Genomic DNA, 19,412 nt, shown 5'->3' with positions numbered 1-19,412 from the left:
ACTTCCCTCATTTGCAACAGCGACTCATCTTCAAAGGGCCTTCAGTGAAGCATTTTGGGGCACCCTGAGAATGTGGCAGATGCCCCATGAAGGCATTCCACTCTTTCTTCATCAATTCGCTTTCCCATGATAATGGAAAGCAGGGGAAATCGCTCACAGTTGGGGGGCTTCAGGGTTCGAAGGTGATGCCAGCCCAATGACTGAGAGCAAGAGAGAGTCTGGTGCCAATTGTTTTCTGTGCGTTGCTCCTGATTCGCATGGAGCTATTTGGCACAGGGAACAGACTTTAAAGTGTTTGTCAGATTGAATACTAAAATAGTAACAGATGTATGTAATATTTTCCAGATTCTCTGTGTGCTGAAGAAGAGAGCTACGGCCAACAGCTGGGCCTCATCCCACAGCTCACCAGCAAAACTTGAAATTCAGGATGTTGCATCACCAGAATCCTCAGATTGGTCGATTGGTCTTACCCAGGAAACCGGACCCGGGGGGGGGGGGGGGGGGGGGGGGTGGGGGGGGGGGATAGCGCTGGGAGAGGTGGGGGGAGAGTCTGGAAGAGGAGGGGAGACTTTCAGGAGAAAGAGTGGAGGGGGTGAGGCGGGAAACGGGGGAAACAAGGAAGCAGGGAGCATGGTTTTGGAAGAGGGGAATAGGGAAGTGAGAGACTAGGAAAGGGGGAGACTGGGCGACGGAGAGGCTGGGAGAAGGCGAGACTGGGAGACTGGGAGATGGGGAGGTTGGGAGATTGGGAGGCTGGGAGATGGATGGAATGGGAGAGGGGCAGACTGGGAAAAGGCGAGACTGGGAGGGGCAGACTGGGAGATGGGCAGATTGGGAGACTGGGAGAGGGGCAGACTGGGAGATGGGCAGGCTGGGAGAGGGACGGAATGGGAGAGGGGCAAATTGGGAAAAGGCAAGACTAGGAAAAGGTGAGACTGGGAGAGGGACAGACAGAGAGGGATGGAGGAGGGAGTAGTGGTTTTTGGAAGACTATGATTTTAAATGTTGTCGGGGTTCCTGCACATCCTGACTCCAAATTACGGTGGTATTGTTTAGTGAGTAGCCTGCAGCAGCTCTAGAGCCTCAGTTCAGGCTTGTGGGCCTGGATCCTGTTAAGGAAAATGCCTCTTCCGCACAAAGTGCCAACCAGTTTGTTGAACAGAACCTCAGGCAGACATTAGACTCTTTATTGGTGACACAAAGGGCCTCACATCAGTTTCATCCTCGAGCACAGGAAGCTTCTCGCCGTGCATTAACCAATAAAGCGACTGTTGCAAATGTGGCTGAGAGAGATATGGCTCACACAGGCTGCCACGATGGAGACTGGCACCAGTCCTACATATTCAACTTTATTGGCCATCAACCTTCAAGTTGAACATGTAAAGTTCACAGAGATTTCTCAAAACCATTGAGGGAGACACGGTGAAAGTTCACTGTCCACTGGCAGGCGCTATTCTTACTGCTGTCGTTATAAGGAGATATTAGGAACATGTGTCCAGAAATGGGGGCCGGGATTCTCCCTTCTGGGGCTAAGTCCCCACGCCGGCGGAAAAACAGGCGCCAACCACTCCGGCGTCAACAGCCCCCAATTCCGCACTTTTGGGGGCTAGGTGGATGCTGGAGGGGTTGGCGCCGCTCCAGCCGGCGCCGAAGAGATGGCGCGCGGTCGCACATGCACCGAAGAGACGGCGGGATCTCGCGCATGCACAGAACGGCCATAGTGGTTCAGCGAAGACCGGCCAGCATATTCTGGTGCATGCACGGGGGTTCTCTTCTCCGCGCCGGCCATGGCGGAGCCCAACAGGGGCCGGCGCGGAAGGAAGAAGTGCCCCCACGGAACAAGCCCGCCCGAAGATCGGTGGGCCCCGATCGCGGGCCATGCCACCATGGGGTGTCCCCCCTGGGGTCGGATACCCCCCCGCCCACCCTCCCGCCGACTTACCTGCCAGGTCTCGCCAGTACGTGAATTGAGTGATTCACGCCAACGGGACTGGCCAAAAATGGACGGCCGTTCAGCCCATGGGGGCACAGAGAGAAACACCGGGGGGTGGGCCGCTGCCAACGGCCTCTGACCGGCGTGGCAGGAATCCTGCCCCCGCCCGAAAAGTGGCGCCAGGGAATACGGCAGTCGGCGTCGGGTCGGGGTTCGCGCCGCCCCCCCCAGGGATTCTCCGGGGGGGGGGGGGGGGGGGGGGGGGTCGGAGAATCCCGACCCGGGGTCTAAGATGAAGCAGGCAATTTACGGGTTAAACAGACTGAGGGAAAAGACTGCTAGCAGCTGAATCAGAGGGATATGCCCACTGAGTTACCTTGTCCCATTCAGACTTAATCACGTTCGTGGCAATACCAGGGTCATTTTGTTTAGCCCGTTTAAGCCCTAAATTGTCTGCTACATCTGGACCCACGTTCCTAATACCTCCCTATCATGACAAATCGCAACACTTGAAATCCACAACTTTATCCCCCACCCCACCCCGCACCATATCCCTGCTCCACTGTTCCTCTGTAACTTGCAAACCCTACAATCTCAGTTTTCCTCCATTTCTGGCCTTTCTCCCCCTACTTTAATCAATTCTCACTTGGCAGACATGCCTTGAACCTTCTTTGACCCGAATCTCTGGATTTCCCTGCCGAAATCTCTCGACTTCTTTCTCCTCCTTTAAGGTGCTCCTCAAAACCTGTCTCTCTGATCAAGCTTTGCTGACCTGCTCTGATATCTCTTTGCTCAATGCCAAATTTTGTTGCTCCTGGTAGGTACCTGTTATTACATTAAAGGTGTTATATTAGTGTAAGGTGTTGTTGTTGCAGTCAGGTGTTTGATCCCCAGATGTGTTTCTATCATATGTACCGTCTGGGAGGGTGTTGCGTGTGTCACCTCCTTCTGATGAGTGCAGATGTAGGGCCGCGCCCGCCTTAGTGACACATCGAGGCCGTCGAATCATGCGAGAGGTCTCTCACGAGATTCACGGCGCTCGGGACATCTCGTGAAACTTAACAGAATCTCACCAGATGTCGCGACTTGGATCTTGCCCTCTCTGGGCCATTTAAATATGTCTGCGCCGATTCTCCCGGCAACTGGGAGCTACCGCCTGACCTGGAAAACCTCACCAGGCGCCCTTTAGCACTGGCTTCCACAAACATAGATCAGGCGTAATGGCTCCTGGGGGCGTCTCCCAGGCCATTAAGAGACTACCGGGTGGTTGGGCACTGGGCAAGGTGGTACCCTGGCACTGCCAGTGCCACCCTGTCACTGCCAGAATGTCTGGGTGGCACTGAAAGGGTGTTGGGGTACCACTGCCAAGGTGCCAGCTTGCCCATGCCAGGGACAGGACCGGGGATGCCTTACCCTTAAGAGATGGGGTGAGGGAGGGGGGGTTCAAGGACCCTGGAAGAGGTAAGTTGAGTGCACTGGGAGGGGAGGCTGCCCGAAGGCCGCGTTGGGGTGGCTCCCAATCTACAAGTCATCCTCCAGCACTGGAAACCACGTGTGTTTCCCGGGCAACAGGAGGAAGCCTGCCAATGGCCCATGACGGGATCTTCAGGTCCCTCCGTTGTTAACGGGATTTCCCGTTGAATGCTCCCCTTGCCACTGGGAAACCCACGGCGGTGGGTGCATCTTCGGCCTGAACGGCCGGAAAGTTCCGGCCCATGGCTGATTTTCCACCGTAGCTTCACCTTTCAGCGCTAAAACCGCAAAATCTTTCATTCCCTCGTCAACGAAAAGTCTGCCAACCTCTGCCTTGAATATAGTCAATGACTGAGCATCCACATCTCTCTGGGATAGACGATTGCAAAAAAATCACAACCGTGAAGTCCCTTCATCTCAGTCCCAAATGGCCAACGCTTATTCTGACCCCACGTTCTGCAGTCTCTCAGCAGGGGAAACATTTCCTCAGCGGCTACCTTGTCAAGCCCCCCAACAATTTCATATATTTCAAATAGATAACTTCTCATTCTTTTAAACTCCAAGCGAATACAGACCTGGGCTGGGATTTTCCAGTCCCTCCCCCATGGCGGGTTTCCGGTCAGCAGAGACAGGACGCCATTGGCCGACGGCTTCCCCGGCCACCCAGCCGGCGAGCAACGCAAACGGCCATTGACTTCCCGCCACCAGCCAATGGGGAGCTGCCACCATCGCTAGAATACCCTGGCCCCAGTCTCTCCTCTTAGGACTATGCCATCAGCCCAAGAACCAGTCTCGTGAACCTTCACTGCTCTCCTTCTCCGACAGGTGTGTTCTCCCTTAGGTAAGGGGGCCATATGGCCCACAACATTCTAGATGCCACTTTGTCAAAGCCCAATTTCAATGGATCCTCACAAATCTCCAATGGACAAACGGTTCTGTAACCTTCAGATCACAGAATGCCCAGAATTGCACAGTACTCCCACGTGACCTAACAAATATCTGCAGGCGTTCTCATTTTTAAGAATTTCATGAATCTCATTTCTTTTAAAGTAATCTGCAGGTGACCTAACAAATATCTTATACAAACTCAATATTATTTTCATATATTTTATATTCAATTTCTGGTAAATGAAGGAGAGAGCAAAAATATATTTACATTGATTGTCACAGATGGAAATATCGGATATTACAATGTTGAATATTAAATTCACATCCACATGAGGAACTGAGTGGATTCTGATCTTGGTTCTGAGAAAATGAGGTAGTGATTGTACATCCCTCATGTGTATTGAGACAACACAGAGTATCAAACCATCACTAGCTTACACCATCCACAGCACTGCACCATATACTGCACAGGGTAGATGAAGGGTCGTAGAGGGTGGCATAAATACTGAGGGGCTTTGGAGGATGGATATAAATATTGTGCGTTGCTAGGGATAGAAGGGTGAATACTGGGCAAGGCAGTCGAGATTCACTGTTCTAGCCCATCAAAGGAAATGGGATTCCAGTTCATCAACAGCACGCACCCCCTCCTCAGCACCCACAGAGAATGGGAAATTCCGGACGCACTGTGGGAATGGGGAAATCCCAGATGGACTGTGGGAATGGGGAAATCCCGGACGGACTCTGGGAATGAGAAAATTCCGGACGGATGCTGGGAATAAGAAAATCCCGGATGGACTCTGGGAATGGGGAAATCCCAGATGGACTCTGGGAACGGGGAAATCCCAGGCGCACTCTGGGAATGGGGAAACTCCAGACGGACTCTGGGAATGGGGAAATTCCAGGCGCACTCTGGGCATGGGGAAATCCCAGACTTATTCTTGGAACGAGGAACTCCCAGGCGCAGTCTGGAAACGGGGAAATCCCAGGCACACTCTGGGAATGGGGAAATTCCAGGCGCACTCTGGGCATGGGGAAATCCCAGACTCATTCTTGGAACGGGGAACTCCCAGGCGCAGTCTGGAAACGGGGAAATCCCAGGCACACTCTGGGAATGGGGAAATTCCAGGCGCACTCTGGGAATGGGGAAATCCCAGGCACACTCTGGAAATGGGGATCTCAAGAGACCCCCTACTATTCCCATTGTCTCACTGTAGCTGGTGCCTAGTTCTCCATCAGTTAGTTTTGGCTGGAGTTGAAAGATAAAATCCAGGGGTGACAAAGCCCGACTCCACTAGCTCCTGATCCCTGAAGCCTGCTTGGGTTCAATAAATGAAAGAGTGGAGTAGGGAAGAGGGAAAGTGTTGCAATCCCCTTAGATCCAATTGAGGGACATAACATTGTGGCCAGCTGCAGTGTATTGATATAAATCCCAGATACATCCATCTCTGGTGAAATGACTCTGTACCACTGCATTACTCTTCTGCCCTTCCTCACTATGTTGTAATCATTAACTGCACTGTGTCACTGGCATTTATTACCCATGTCGAGCTATCCTGAGAAGGTGGCTGTGGATCTTCTTCTTAAATCACCAAAGCAATTTGACACAACAGTGACATTACTCAGCAGACAGCCAGGAGTTAATCACACTGGTATGAGATTGGAGTCACGCAAAGGCCCGGAACCAGTAAGGACAGCAGGATTCCTTCCCGAAAGGAACATTATTTATGACAGCCTAACAGATTCATGACCACTGTTACTCATTTATAAATTCTGTTTAAAACTGAATTTTCAAACTCCCCATCACCACTACAATAACAAGGCCATAAAATATTTTTAAAAACAAGCTCTAGTTTCATTTCCAGAGAGACAGCATTGTTCTTACGTTTTTATAGTAAAAAACAGAGAAGTTCTTTTAAACGTTGGTTAGGCCACACTTGAAAAACTGAACAGTTCTGATCTCCATATTGCCAAATGTATACAGAGGTACCGGAGAAGGCAAAACACAATTTGGAAGAATGACAGTAGAACAGGGAGGTTATACCTATCAGGAAAGGCTGAACAGTTTGAGACTCTTCTATCTCATAAAGAGAAGTCCAATCAAGGTCTTTAAATAGAATAGAAAAGTATAGAATAGGTTTCCATTTGAACATAGAACATACAGTGCAGAACGCCATTCAGCCCATCAAGTCTACACCGACCCACTTAAGCCCTCACTTCCACCCTATCCCCGTAACACAATAACCCCCCTAACCTTTTTAGTCACTAAGGGCAATTTAGCACGGCATATCCACCTAACCTCCATGTCTTTGGACTGTGGGAGGAAACCGGAGCACCCGGAGGAAACCCACGCAGACACGGGGAGAATGTGCAGACTCCGCACAGACAGTGACCCCAGCCGGGAATTGAACCTGGGACCCTGATGCTGTGAAGCCATTGTGCTATCCACTTGTGCTACCGTGCTGCCCAATTGTGGGGGTCAAGTGAGGGGCAATCAAAATTAAGGGCCGTAAATATAATATAGCCTTTTTTTCATATATTTATAGTACCCAATTCTTTTTTACTTCCAATTAAGGGGCAATTTCTCATGGCCGCGTGCTCTGCACATCTTTGGGTTCTGAGACCCACACAGTGACCCGGGGCCGGGATCAAACCCAGGTCCTCGGTGTCATGAGGCAGCAGTGCTAACCTCTGCACTACCGTGCCATCCCTAGCATAGGATAGTCACTTCTAAATCCAATAGGAAGTTTAGGAGAAACCTGGTGAGAATGTGGTACACAGGGATTGGTTGTGGAGACTAGTGTCAATCCATTTATAATAATAATCATTTTTATTAGTGTCACAAGTGGGCTTACATTAACACTGCAATGAAATTACCGTGAAAAGCCCCTAGTCTCCACACTACGACGCCTGTTCGGGTACACAGAGGGAGAATTCAGAATGTCCAATTCACCTAAAAGCGCTTCGTTCGGGACTTGTGGGTGGAAACCGGAGCACCCGTAGGAAACCCACGCAGACACGGGGAGGACATGCAGACTCCGCACAGGCAGTGACCCAAGCCGGGAATCGAACCCAGGGTACTGTGAAGCGACAGTGCTAACCATTGTGCTACCGTGCCGCCCTTTAAGAAGAAGCTGGATAAAAATGTGAGTGGGGGAAAGGAATAGGATGTGTTGATAGGGTGAGATGCAGAGTGAGAGGAGGCTTGTGTGGAGCATAAGCACCAGCACGGGCCACTTAGGCCGAAAGGCCTGTTGCTGTAAATTCCGCACAACCTACTGATTCTGGCAGTGGTCTCGCAATGGTAAATTTCTAAGTTAAAGGCCCACCACAACAAGGCATGCATTCCAGCATGGGACAGCATCAAGAACAGAAAGCACGAGAAACCCACTTAGCTCATTAATATCTCTCTGTACTCCAGTGTCAGAACCAAGTGACTGAATCTCAACCTAACCCTCAGGCCGACTAGTTAACAAGGCCCAGGTGTCTGGTTATTGGGAAATAATTTCACGACTGCACTTAATTCTGACCTCTCAATCAGATGGTGCATCTGTTACAGGCCTCGTTGCTCTGTCCAGGTGACCGATCCTGATTACCCATGATTCATCAGCAACTGCTCATCCCCCGCTCTATACACCAAACAGAAATTCACGCAGGAGTGGCAGGGGATGGGGGCGGTTTTGCTTCACCCTCCAATCTGATGTGGAACGGGGCTGAAAAACTTTTCACACTTTCAGTCGTCGCGGGAAAGTGACGGCATTACTGGTATCGTCACGGTGTTAGCATTCCAAAGACTCACCACGGCAGATGGTGAAATCTGAATATAAAATTCAGTAAAAATCTGGAATTACAAAAAAATCTAATGATGACCATGGACCAATTTCTGGTTATCGTAAAAACCCATGTGGTTCACTAATGTCCTTAAAGGAAGGAAATCTGCCATCCTTACATGGTCTGACCTACATGTGACTCCAGATCTACAGAAATGTGGTTGACTCTTAAAATGTCCTCTGAACAAGGGCAATTAGGGATGGGCAATAAATGCTGGTCTAGCCAGCGACACACACAGCCCACAAACAAACAAAGCAACATGTATTTGGTTGCGCACAAAGGCCTGAGCTGTCAAGGTTCAACTATCCGAGGGTGAGGTTCACTTGACACTATCATCAATAGGGGCTGGTTTAGCATACTGGGCTAAATCGCTGCCTTTTAAAGCAGACCAAGGCAGGCCAGCAGCACGGTTCAATTCCCGTACCAGCCTCCCCGAACAGGCGCCGGAATGTGGCGACTAGGGGCTTTTCACAGTAACTTCATTAAAGCCTACTCGTGACAATAAGTGATTTTCATTTCAATATGGAGAATCCCTGGTACTAGATGCATAGTTATATTAATTATTGTTATGTTATTGAACTGTGAGGCGAGCAGATCCTATTTTCACCCAAGGTAGCGCTGGGGTTGCAAAAGGTTCTCGGTGTGAGGCGTATCATAACATGGTCGATGTGAGGGATGGATAGAAGTGATGGGGCATCGAGGGGGGCGGGGGGGGGGGGGGAGACATCACAATTTTAAGATGCAAAATCCCAGGAGGTGGTTCCTTTTCCAATGCGGACTGGCCAGTGTGAAGGACACTGACTTTGTTGTAACCCATCAAGCGAGAGCTGGAGCCGTTTCTAGCTGGGGCTGAAGATCACCTTGTACACAAGATAGTGTAGCCACCTGGGGTGGCCACGTTCCGATTACAAAATGGACACTTTGCAAAGAATGCAGGGAAAATGGACAATGCTGAGAAAGCAAGCAGGTGCAAGGTTTGTCTGTTGATTGGAGCTGTAGCTCCCCGACAAGACCGATATTGCAAAGCCATTAGCATACTAATGAGTCATCTCCAGGGACAAAAGAGAAACATTTAGGTAAACGATACTAAAGCAGACACCCCGGTGCCAGAGGAGACTAGAACAAAGCAGGCCAATGTCCACCTAGGGCCCGCCCAGCAATCAGGGCAGCCACCCCTTTATTGGAGAAAATCGATACCGATGATCAGGATACGGTCCAATTAATTGGACCACCTAGGGCCCGCCCAAAAGCACGTGAAGCCCCCTTTGGGTATAAGAAGAAACCCCCAAGAGAGAATCGTTCTTCTTGGCCTTGGCTCTCAGCGACGAGAGGCCTGCCCAGCAGCTGCACCAGAACAATTAAGTCCAAAGTCAACGCACGCTACGGGATAGACGCTCCTAGCTACTATTCCGTACCAGCTCAACCCTAGCAGCCTCAGAACCGGACAACGGCCATTGTTCCTCTGACTGAGTGGGTGCCCGAAGCTAAGTATAGGCTTTAGTAGTACGAGCAACAATAGGCACTGTGTGGAATGATCTGATTCCTGGATTACTTTAGGATCTGCGCAGTGGGGTCAGAGTGGAATTTTCCCAGATTTATTTTGCCCCGAAATCGGTTGAAGGGTTTTTAAAGTCTGGTTTTGCACCTCTCGAGGAGATCAACGGTTTTGGGGGGAGATGTTGACTGACTAAGAACTTAACAAATAGGTGCAGACCATTCAGCCCATCGAGTCTGTTCCACCACTCAATGCGATCAGGGCTAATCTTCTGCAGCAAAGCCATTTTGCCACCAGATCCCTTGATTCCCCGAGAAACCAAACATTTGTCTGCCTCAGCCTTCAGTGTATTCATCGATGAAGCATCCACAACCGCCTGGGTGAGTGAAAATGAATTCTCCTCATTGCGATACACATCTCAGCTATGTGGGACCACCTGGATAGGCCAGAGGGTCTAAAGCCCACTCACAGTGCCCACCTAAAATGAGAAGAGTTTGTGTCTCATCCCCAATCAGAATGAGGATTAATTAGTGTTGACAATTCTGTTTGGACAGATTCCTGGAGGTTTCAACATAATTAATCATGCCCCACCTGCTCAAATAGCTATTTAGCTCCATATCCAATAATTTTAAGCATTGACAGAATAAAAATATGCAAAGATAAGGATAAAAACGTTGAATCATTTTAATGCCTCTGTGATTTTTTTTTTTCTTTGCTCACAGCAGGGTCCAGCTGATCCGTTCCTGGAATGTCCAGGACAGCGCTGGATTGTTGGTAACCCAAGGGAGAATGGAAGCAATGGCCAACGAGGGGGCGGGGCGAGTGGGGTGAAGGCTGACTGGGGGAGGGGGGGGGGGGGGGGCAGCAACTACATTGATTATGGCCCCTTGATAAATATTCCCCAACACCAACACTCCATCAATCGCTCACTGCACCTCTCCGGAAATACGAGCATGGGAGAGAATCTCAGTGAAACCAAATGTATCGAATAAACCAGAACCCCTCCCGCCCTCAAATAGTTGTGTCCTGCTCCGCGGTTCCATCGTGCTTTTCTTGCTCCGTGGATGAAATGTCAGGTTTGGTCTCGTTCAAGTCAATCGTCGCTTCGCGTTTCGAATTCTGCTCTTCCGCTCGCCTCTCCTTCTCGAGGAGACGGTAGTTTATCGCATTGCCGATGAACAAGTAGATACTTGCGACGATCAAAACCACTCCGCACGCAAAGTACACGTAGCCGAAGTTATTGTATGCGTCCTTCAGCAAACCTGCAACAAAAAGACAGCTCTGCGATCACCCTGGGGCATTCCTGCGATTCAACATCAAGTTAACAGGGAAACATTTTAGGAATCCATTCCCCCCCCCCCCCCCCCCCGCCCCCCAACTTCCCACTGAGAAATTACTACCCCCTCTCCCAATGCATAGACGTTTGCTGTCCCCAACCCTATTTCCTCACCCACCCACCCCTATCCCCATAGGTTTAAGGGTTTGGTAAAAGAAACAGGGGGTTGCGAGGCAGAGCCTTTATGTACAGAGAGGGGTAATGACCTGAAACTCACTCCACGCTCGTGTGCTGGAAATGGAGATGAAGAATGATTTCAAAAGTAAATTGGATGGGAACTTAAGGGAAATAATCTTGCAGGGCGAAAGGGATAGAGCGGGATGGCATGGGAGTGGACTGGGTTTCTCTGGAGAACCAGCCTAGACCTGATGGACCAAATGACCTCTTTCTGTGTCATGACGACTTTATGGCAACATATGGATCCAATTGGAAATTGACTGTCGAAGGGACCTAGTTCTCCGGTTAGAACATAGAACAGCACAGCACAGTACAGGCCCTTCAGCCCACGATGTTGTGCCGACCATTTATCCTAATCTAAGATCAACCTAACCTACACCCCTTCAATTTACTGCTGTCCATGTGCCTGTCTAAGAGTCGCTTAAATGTCCCTAATGACTCTGACTCCACCACCTCTGCTGGCAGTGCATTCCACATACCCACCACTCTCTGTGTAAAGAACTCTGACATTCCCCTATACCTTCCTCCAATCACCTTGAAATTATGTCCCCTCGTGGCAGCCATTTCCACCCTGGGGAAAAGTCTTCAGGCTATCCACTCTACCCATGCCTCTCATCACCTTGTACACCTCTATCAAATCACCTCTCTGCCTTTTTCGCTCCAGTGAGAAAAGCCCGAGCTTCCTCAACCATTCTTCATAAGACACGCCCTCCAGTCCAGGCAGCATCCTGGTAAATGTCCTCTGTACCCTCTCCAAAACATCCACATCCTTCCTATAATGAGGCGACCAGATCTGGACACAATATTCCAAGTGTGGTCTAACTAGAGTTTTATAAAACTGCAGCAAAACCTCGCGGCTCTTAAAACTCAATCCCCCTGTTAATGAAAGCCAACACACCATACACCTTCTTAACAACCCTATCAAACTGGGTGGCACCTTTGAGGGATCGATGTACGTGGACCCCAAGATCCCTCTGTTCCTCCACACTTCCAAGAATCCTGCCTTTAACCCTGTATTCAGCATTCAAATTTGACCTTCCAAAATGAATCACTTCACATTTATCAAGGTTGAACTCCATCTGCCACTTCTCAGCCCAGCTCTGCATCCTGCCAATAAACTGTTGTAACCTGCAACAACCCTCAACACTATCTACAACTCCACCAACCTTCATGTCATCGGCAAACTTACTAACCCACCCTTCCACTTCCTCATCCAAGTCATTTATAAAAACCAAAGCGCAGAGGTCCCACAACAGATCCTTGCGGGACACCACTGGTCATCGACCTGCGGGGGGAATACTTTCCATCCGCTACCACTCGCTGTCTTCTTTCGGCCAGCCAATTCTGTATCCAGACAGCCATATTTCCCTGCATCCCATGCCCCATAACTTTCTGAATGAGCCTACTATAGGGAACCTTATCAAATGCCTTACTAAAATCCATATACACCACATCCACTGCCCGACCTTCATCAATGTGTCTCGTCACATCCTCAAAGAATTTAATGAGGCTTGTGAGGCATGACCTGCCCCTCACAAAGTCATGCTGACTATCTTTAATCAAACTATGTTTTTCTAAATAATCATAAATCCTGGGCGGAATTCTCCGCTCCCGGGAAAAATCGGGAGGGCCGCCATGAACTCGCCCCCTATTCTCCCCTCCCGACGGGGCTAGGAGTGGCGCTCTATAACTCTCGGCTGCAGGGGCGTCGCGCCGAGAATGACGCGGCCAGCGCGCCTAATGACGTCAGCCACGCATGCGCTGGTTGGCCGGCTGCAACCCGTGCATGCGTGGCTGACGTCACGACGCTGACAGCTTGAACCCACGCATGCGCAGTGGCCGTCTTTCCCCTCAGCCGCCCCGCAAGACGTGGCGGCTTGATCTTGTGGGGCGGCGGAGGGGAAATAGTGCGTCCGATTGAGACGCCGGCCCGACGATCGGTGGGTACCGATCGCGGGCCTGTCCCCTCCCGAGCACAGTCGTGGTGCTCATTCCCCACCAGGCCCCCTACAAGCCCCAAACGGACATCTCCACACCCGTTTCACGACGGCAGCGACCAGGTGTGTTTGCCGCCATCGTGAAACGGCCACGAACGGCAGGCCGCTTGGCCCATCCGGGTCGGAGAATCGCCGGTCGCCGTGTAAACGGCGAGGGGCAATTCGTCCGAGCCCGGGGGGGGGGGGGGGGGGGGAATCGCGAGGGGGACATGAAATTTGTCGGGGGGCCCATCCGTGATTCTCCCACCCGGCGTGGGAAGCGGAGAATCGCGCCCCCTATCTCTCAGAATCCTTTCCAATATTTTGCTCGCCACAGACGTAAGACTGATGGGTCTGTAATTCCCAGGGATTTCCCTATTCCCTTTCTTGAAGAGGGAACAACATTCGCCTCCCTCCAATCATCCGGTACTACGCCAGTGGAGAGTGAGGACGCAAAGATCATCGCCAACGGCGCAGCAATCTCCTTCCCTCGCTTCCCGTAGTAACCTTGGGTATATCCCGTCAGGTCCAAGGGGACTTATCTATCCTGATACTTTTCAAAATTTCCAGCACATCCTCCTTCTTAATATCAACCTGTTCAAGTCTATTAACCTGGTTCACACTGTTCTCATGAGCAACAAGGTCCCACTCTCTAGTGAATACTGAAGCAAAATATTCATTTTGGGCCTCACCCATCTCTTCAGACTCTAAGCACAAGTTCCCTCCAGTATACCTGATCGGCCCCACTCTCACTCTGATCATCCTCTTATTTCTCACATAAGTGCAGAACGCCTTGCGGTTTTCCCTAATCCTTCCCGCCAGGGCTTTTTCATGCCCCCTTCTAGCTCTCCTCAGTCCAGTTCTGCCGCAGCTGCCGAGGAATTCTTTCCTTTCCCGATTCCAGGAAGAATCTTCAGTTTCATTGGAGAAACTGGAGAGACTGGGGCTGTCCTGCTCCGAGTCGAGTTACTAAGGGGGGGATTTAATAGAGGTGTTCAAAGTAATGAAGTGCAGTGATTAGTAAGGAGAAATTGTTTTCAGTGGCAGGAAGATCAATCGCCAGGGGGCCCAGATTTAAGATGATTGGCAACAAATATGGGGTAAGGGGGAATGAGAAAAAAAAATGTCTTTACAAAGTGTTATTGTGATCTGGGATGCACTACCTAGAAGAGACGCGGATTCAATAATTTCACATCGAATTGGATCAATAATAGAAAACAAAACATTCACAGAATTATGGGAAAAGAGCACAGACAGTGTCACTAATTAAATTAAATTGGACTAGTTGTTCCAGGACTATGCCTTCCAACACCCATCCCACCCCACTCCCCAGTTTTCCCAAGACACCACACAAAACCCAGTTTACCTAGGAGAGGAGGGTCCCAGTAACACGGGACAACACTCCACTATGGTCACCAGTCCCACAGCGCTGGAGAACCTCTGTGCCCCCACAATGTCCATCAAGGTCTCGAACAGTACGGAGCTCAGCATGCCAAAGGCAAACCCGAAGAAGATGGTGTAGATCACCAGACCAATATAGTCCTTTGCCAAGGGCATCATGATGTGGCAGACCCCATTGTAGAGGACGGAGAAGGAGAAAAAGTATTGGATCTTAGGCCTCACCCACTTGGTGTTGGCGAGGAGACCCATGGATGGCCGGGCAAACATGTCCACAAAGGCCAGGATGGAGAGGAGGAAAGCTGCTTTGTATTCATCAATGCCCATATTCTTAGCATAAGAGGACAAGAAGACCAGGGGTGCAAACAGACCGAAGAACATGATGACGTTGCCGGACAAGTAGATCAGAAAGCCCCTGTGCTTGAAGAGTGACAGGTCCAAGTAGTTACTGATGGTTTGGAGAATGGTGAGCTTCGGTTTGGTTTCACCGGTCAGAAGGTCAGATTTGGCGTCAGCCTCATGCTTGGTGTCCACCGGTGATTTGGATGCAGTTGTCTGCTGAGTACTTAAAGGGCGCATGAGGGCTCCGGCCACACAGCAGTTGAGCAGGATCCCCCCCAGGATCAGGAAGCCCCCTCTCCATGAGTAGTTGTCAAAGAGATACTGGTTAAGAGGAGCCAGCGTGCTGAGGATCACTGGGCTTCCGGCCATCGCTAGCCCATTAGCCAAGGGGCGTTTCTTGTAGAAGTATTTGCCAATCATAGTCAGCGCTGGTTGCAAGTTGAAGGCGAGTCCGAGCCCTGGAGAGAAATTAATTTTGAAAGGTCAATCGGCTGCTGCTAAACGTTACTCCATGTAAATTCACACTTGGTTTTAAAATGAGAGGTGGATGTTTTAAGGGGATGTGTGTTCATTCAAACAACACAATATTGACAGTCCAATTCTCTAAGAAGTCTTACAACACCAGGTTAAAGTCCAACATGTTCGTTTCAAACACTAGCTTTCGGAGCAGGGCTCCGAAAGCTAGTGTTTGAAACGAACATGTTGGACTTTAACCTGGTGTTGTAAGACTTCTTACTGTGCTCACCCCAGTCCAACGCCAGCATCTCCACATCATCAGTCCAATTCTGGCCATTTGGGCATTGTCGTTTCTCAGCTTTATCTTCAAAACTCTCTCTCTGCACTCATCCAAATCTAATTCCTTCTAGCCCTTCAACCCTCTGTCTTCTCTACACTCCGCCTTTTACACTCTTCGCGCACATTCTCAATTTTAGCCTCTCCGCAATCGGTAGCTGAGCCGTCGATTGCCCGTGTCCTAACATCTGGAAATCCTGCCCTAAATTCTCTCTCTCCTTTTAAGACGCTCTAACCTCTTTGACCAGGATTCTGTTCACCGGCCCTCCTTCTGTGGCTCGACTCTTGTTTAGCTACGCCCCTGCAAATTCACTTGGGGAATATTACTCCATAAAATGGTTCTATAAAAATGTAAGCTGTAGTTGTAATGGGTCTCTAATAAAGGGCCGGGGGGGGGGGGGGGGGGGGGGGGGGGGGGGGGGTTCTTCTGAGTTATGTAATCCTGATTCGCCGGGAGTTCTCCCTGGTGAACTGCCAACTCACTAAAGAGATGGTCTGATTATCGTCACGTTTCTGTTTGTCGGAGCTTGCTGTGTACAAATTGGCTGCTGTGCTTTCTACCACTGTGACCCCATCAAAAAGTACTTCCATTTGCTGTAAAGCATTTTTTTTTACATAGAATTTACAGTGCAGAAGGAGGCCATTCGGCCCATCGAGTCTGCACCGGCTCTTGGAAAGAGCACCCTACCCCCTACCCAAGGTCAACACCTCCACCCTATCCCCACTACACAGTAACCCCACCCAACACTAAGGGCAATTTTGGACACTAAGGGCAATTTATCATGGCCAATCCACCTAACCCGCACACCTTTGAACTGTGGGAGGAAACCGGAACACCCGGAGGAAACCCACGCACACACGGGGAGGATGTGCAGACTCCGCACAGACAGTGACCCAAGCCGGAATCGAACCTGGGACCTGGAGCTGTGAAGCGATTGTGCTAACCACAAGGCTACCGTGCTGCCCCAAATGGAAGGGGCCTTCCTTCGAGCCGGAATTTTGGGACTTCCCAACATGGTGAAAGATGTTGTATGAATGCAAGTCCTTTCCTAACACTGGTGTGATTCAGGTATTTGCTCCCGTATAATCAGGATTGTGGGCCTGAGTCTAAACCCAGAGCTTAATGAAGATGTAAAGTGCTATCAGCACTCAAAAGGACGCCATCAACCTCAACGCAGAACTCCAGTAAGGGCCTGGAATTCAGTGAAGAGAGTTCAGCTCTGCATGGAGTGTCTGTAGTGAGTATGAAGCAATCAGATGGTCGGGTACATTGGTTAATAGGAAGAAAGGTTGAGCGGTTTGGCTCGATACCTGTCATGATATGCAGACATGCAGATAATGATATACAGACAGGCACAGACAGGCAGCGAATGAACACAGAGAACAGGACATGACCAATGAGCAGGCAGAACACTCAGAGGTGGTATCTCACTAGAAAAGGCACAAGGCACTCACACTCCACCTCTTTCCACTGATGAATATCTACAGAGTGAGTCAGGGTGTATGTACAGTATCACACCTCCAGCATGTGGCTAAGAGCTAGTCTGGTTCAGTCAGACAGAGTAACCAGACTTAGGTTAGCAGAGAGTCGAACTTATAAAGAACTGTGCTAACTGTGCTACTGGTTCAATAAATCAGAATGAACTAACTTCAAGGTCTGGAGTATATTTTGGTCAAAGCTGCATCCAGTTGCAGCCTGTGTTATCCCAGAGTACATAACACAACAATACCTATTGGAGTTCAGAAGAATGAGAGGTGATGTGAGGCTCTGAGGAGATTTGACAGGGTGGACACTGATAACGTGCTTCCCCTTGTGGGAGGGTCTAGAACTAGGGGACACAGTTTAAGAATAACCCGTTGGAATGGGGACAAGGAGAAGTTTTTCTTTCTGAGGGTCATTAGTTGGTGGAATTCTCTTTCGCAGAGAGCAGTGGGGGCTGGGTCACTGAATATATTCAAAGCAGAGGTGGGCAGATTTTCATAGACAAGGTAGTCAAGGGTTACGAGGGAGGGGCGACAGGAAAATGGAGTAGTGACCATGACCAAATCAGCCGCGATCATATAGAATGGTGGAGCAGGATCAAAGGGCCGGCTGGCCATCCCCTGCTCCTTAGTTCGATGCTCCAATAAAAGTTGAAACTTTGCGAGGTCGAAAGTGGCTGGGAGTGAAATACATGAAAGATGCATATCCCGAAAGGGAAATCAGAATATGTTTTTATTTTCGACAATCATGCTGCTCGGGTTTTAATGAAAATCTTAGTTGAGAAGAGTGTTGAGGCTTGGGCAGTTGTGGGAGTTCTAGCACGGTGAGATCTGGATGCTGGTCATCATCAGAGGTTGATAATAATCGCTTATTGTCACAAGTAGGCTTCAATGAAGTTACTGTGAAAAGCTCCTAGTCGCCACATTCTGTTGCCTGTTCGGGGAAGCCAGTACGGGACTTGAACCCGCGCTGCTGGTCTTGCTTTACAAGTCAGCTGTTTAGCCCACTGTTCTAAACCAGTCCCCGCAGGTTACTGCGACACAGGTCTTTTTTACAAACTGTCAGCGGAAGGGGTTGGTGTGAGAAGCGCGTCTAATCTGTGGACTACATCCTGTTGAAAATTGGGCAGAATGTGAGGGCAGAGAGTGAGGGCAGAGTGTGAGGGCAGAGTGTGAGGGCAGAGAGTGAGGGCAGAGAGTGAGGGCAGAGAGTGAGGGCAGAGTGTGAGGGCAGAGAGTGAGGGCAGAGTGTGAGGGCAGAGAGTGAGGGCAGAGTGTGAGGGCAGAGAGTGAGGGCAGAGAGTGAGGGCAGAGAGTGAGGGCAGAGTGTGAGGGCAGAGAGTGAGGGCAGAGTGTGAGGGCAGAGAGTGAGGGCAGAGAGTGAGGGCAGAGAGTGAGGGCAGAGTGTGAGGGCAGAGAGTGAGGGCAGAGAGTGAGGGCAGAGTGTGAGGGCAGAGAGTGGGGGCAGAGAGTGAGGGCAGAGAGTGAGGGCAGAGAGTGAGGGCAGAGAGTGAGGGCAGAGTGAGGGCAGAGAGTGAGGGCAGGGAGTGAGGGCAGAGAGTGAGGGCAGAGAGTGAGGGCAGAGTGTGAGGGCAGAGTGTGAGGGCAGAGTGTGAGGGCAGAGAGTGAGGGCAGAGAGTGAGGGCAGAGAGTGAGGGCAGAGAGTGAGGGCAGAGTGTGAGGGCAGAGTGTGAGGGCAGAGAGTGAGGGCAGAGTGAGGGCAGAGTGTGAGGGCAGAGTGTGAGGGCAGAGAGTGAGGGCAGAGAGTGAGGGCAGAGTGTGAGGGCAGAGTGTGAGGGGGATACCAGATAAAGGGAGCTCATTCAGAATACAGGAAGTAAGTGTTAGAGAGTCACTGAGTGCAGAACGCCAAACAATCCTCTTCACACCCACCAAAAAGATGAGCTGCACACGGCTGAGTTCCTGACTCCTATTAATGTCATCGAGGATAGTAATCTTTTGGTTTGGTGTGGGGTTTCTGGTGATACAACAGAGAGGGAGCAAATGTGACAAAATGGGTATTAAAATCTGCTGCCGACTCTCATCCGCAGTCCATCGTTGGTCACCAGGCGAGGTTGAATAGACTAGGACTGTACTCGTTGAAATTTAGAAGGATGAGCGGGGGGAATCTTAAGAACATAGAACATAGAACAGTACAGCAAAGAACAGGCCCTTCGGCCCTCGATGTTGTGCCGAGCATTGTCCAAAACCAAGATCAAGCTATCCCACTCCCTGTCATTCTGGTGATAGAACACAAAACAGTACAGCACAATAAAAGTATGAAGGGAATAG

At 50.2% G+C, this 19,412-nt stretch overlaps 1 protein-coding gene across 1 annotated transcript in view; it reads right to left on the bottom strand.

Moving 5' to 3' along the window:
• Positions 1-10,277: 10,277 nt before the first annotated feature.
• Positions 10,278-19,412, bottom strand: part of LOC119978680 (monocarboxylate transporter 1-like) — a 49,947-nt gene continuing 40,812 nt past the window's right edge. Inside the window, 3 exon segments of the mRNA XM_038820470.1 lie at positions 10,278-10,879; positions 14,473-14,485; positions 14,487-15,304. Of these exon segments, the coding sequence (XP_038676398.1) occupies positions 10,629-10,879; positions 14,473-14,485; positions 14,487-15,304 (1,082 nt within the window). The 3' untranslated portion in view covers positions 10,278-10,628.

Source organism: Scyliorhinus canicula, chromosome 15 (genome assembly GCF_902713615.1).
Source record: "Scyliorhinus canicula chromosome 15, sScyCan1.1, whole genome shotgun sequence".
NCBI classification, from domain to species: Eukaryota; Metazoa; Chordata; class Chondrichthyes; order Carcharhiniformes; family Scyliorhinidae; genus Scyliorhinus; species Scyliorhinus canicula.
The sequence above is the reverse complement of the archived record's forward strand: the minus strand, read 5'-3'. Positions and strand labels throughout refer to the sequence as shown.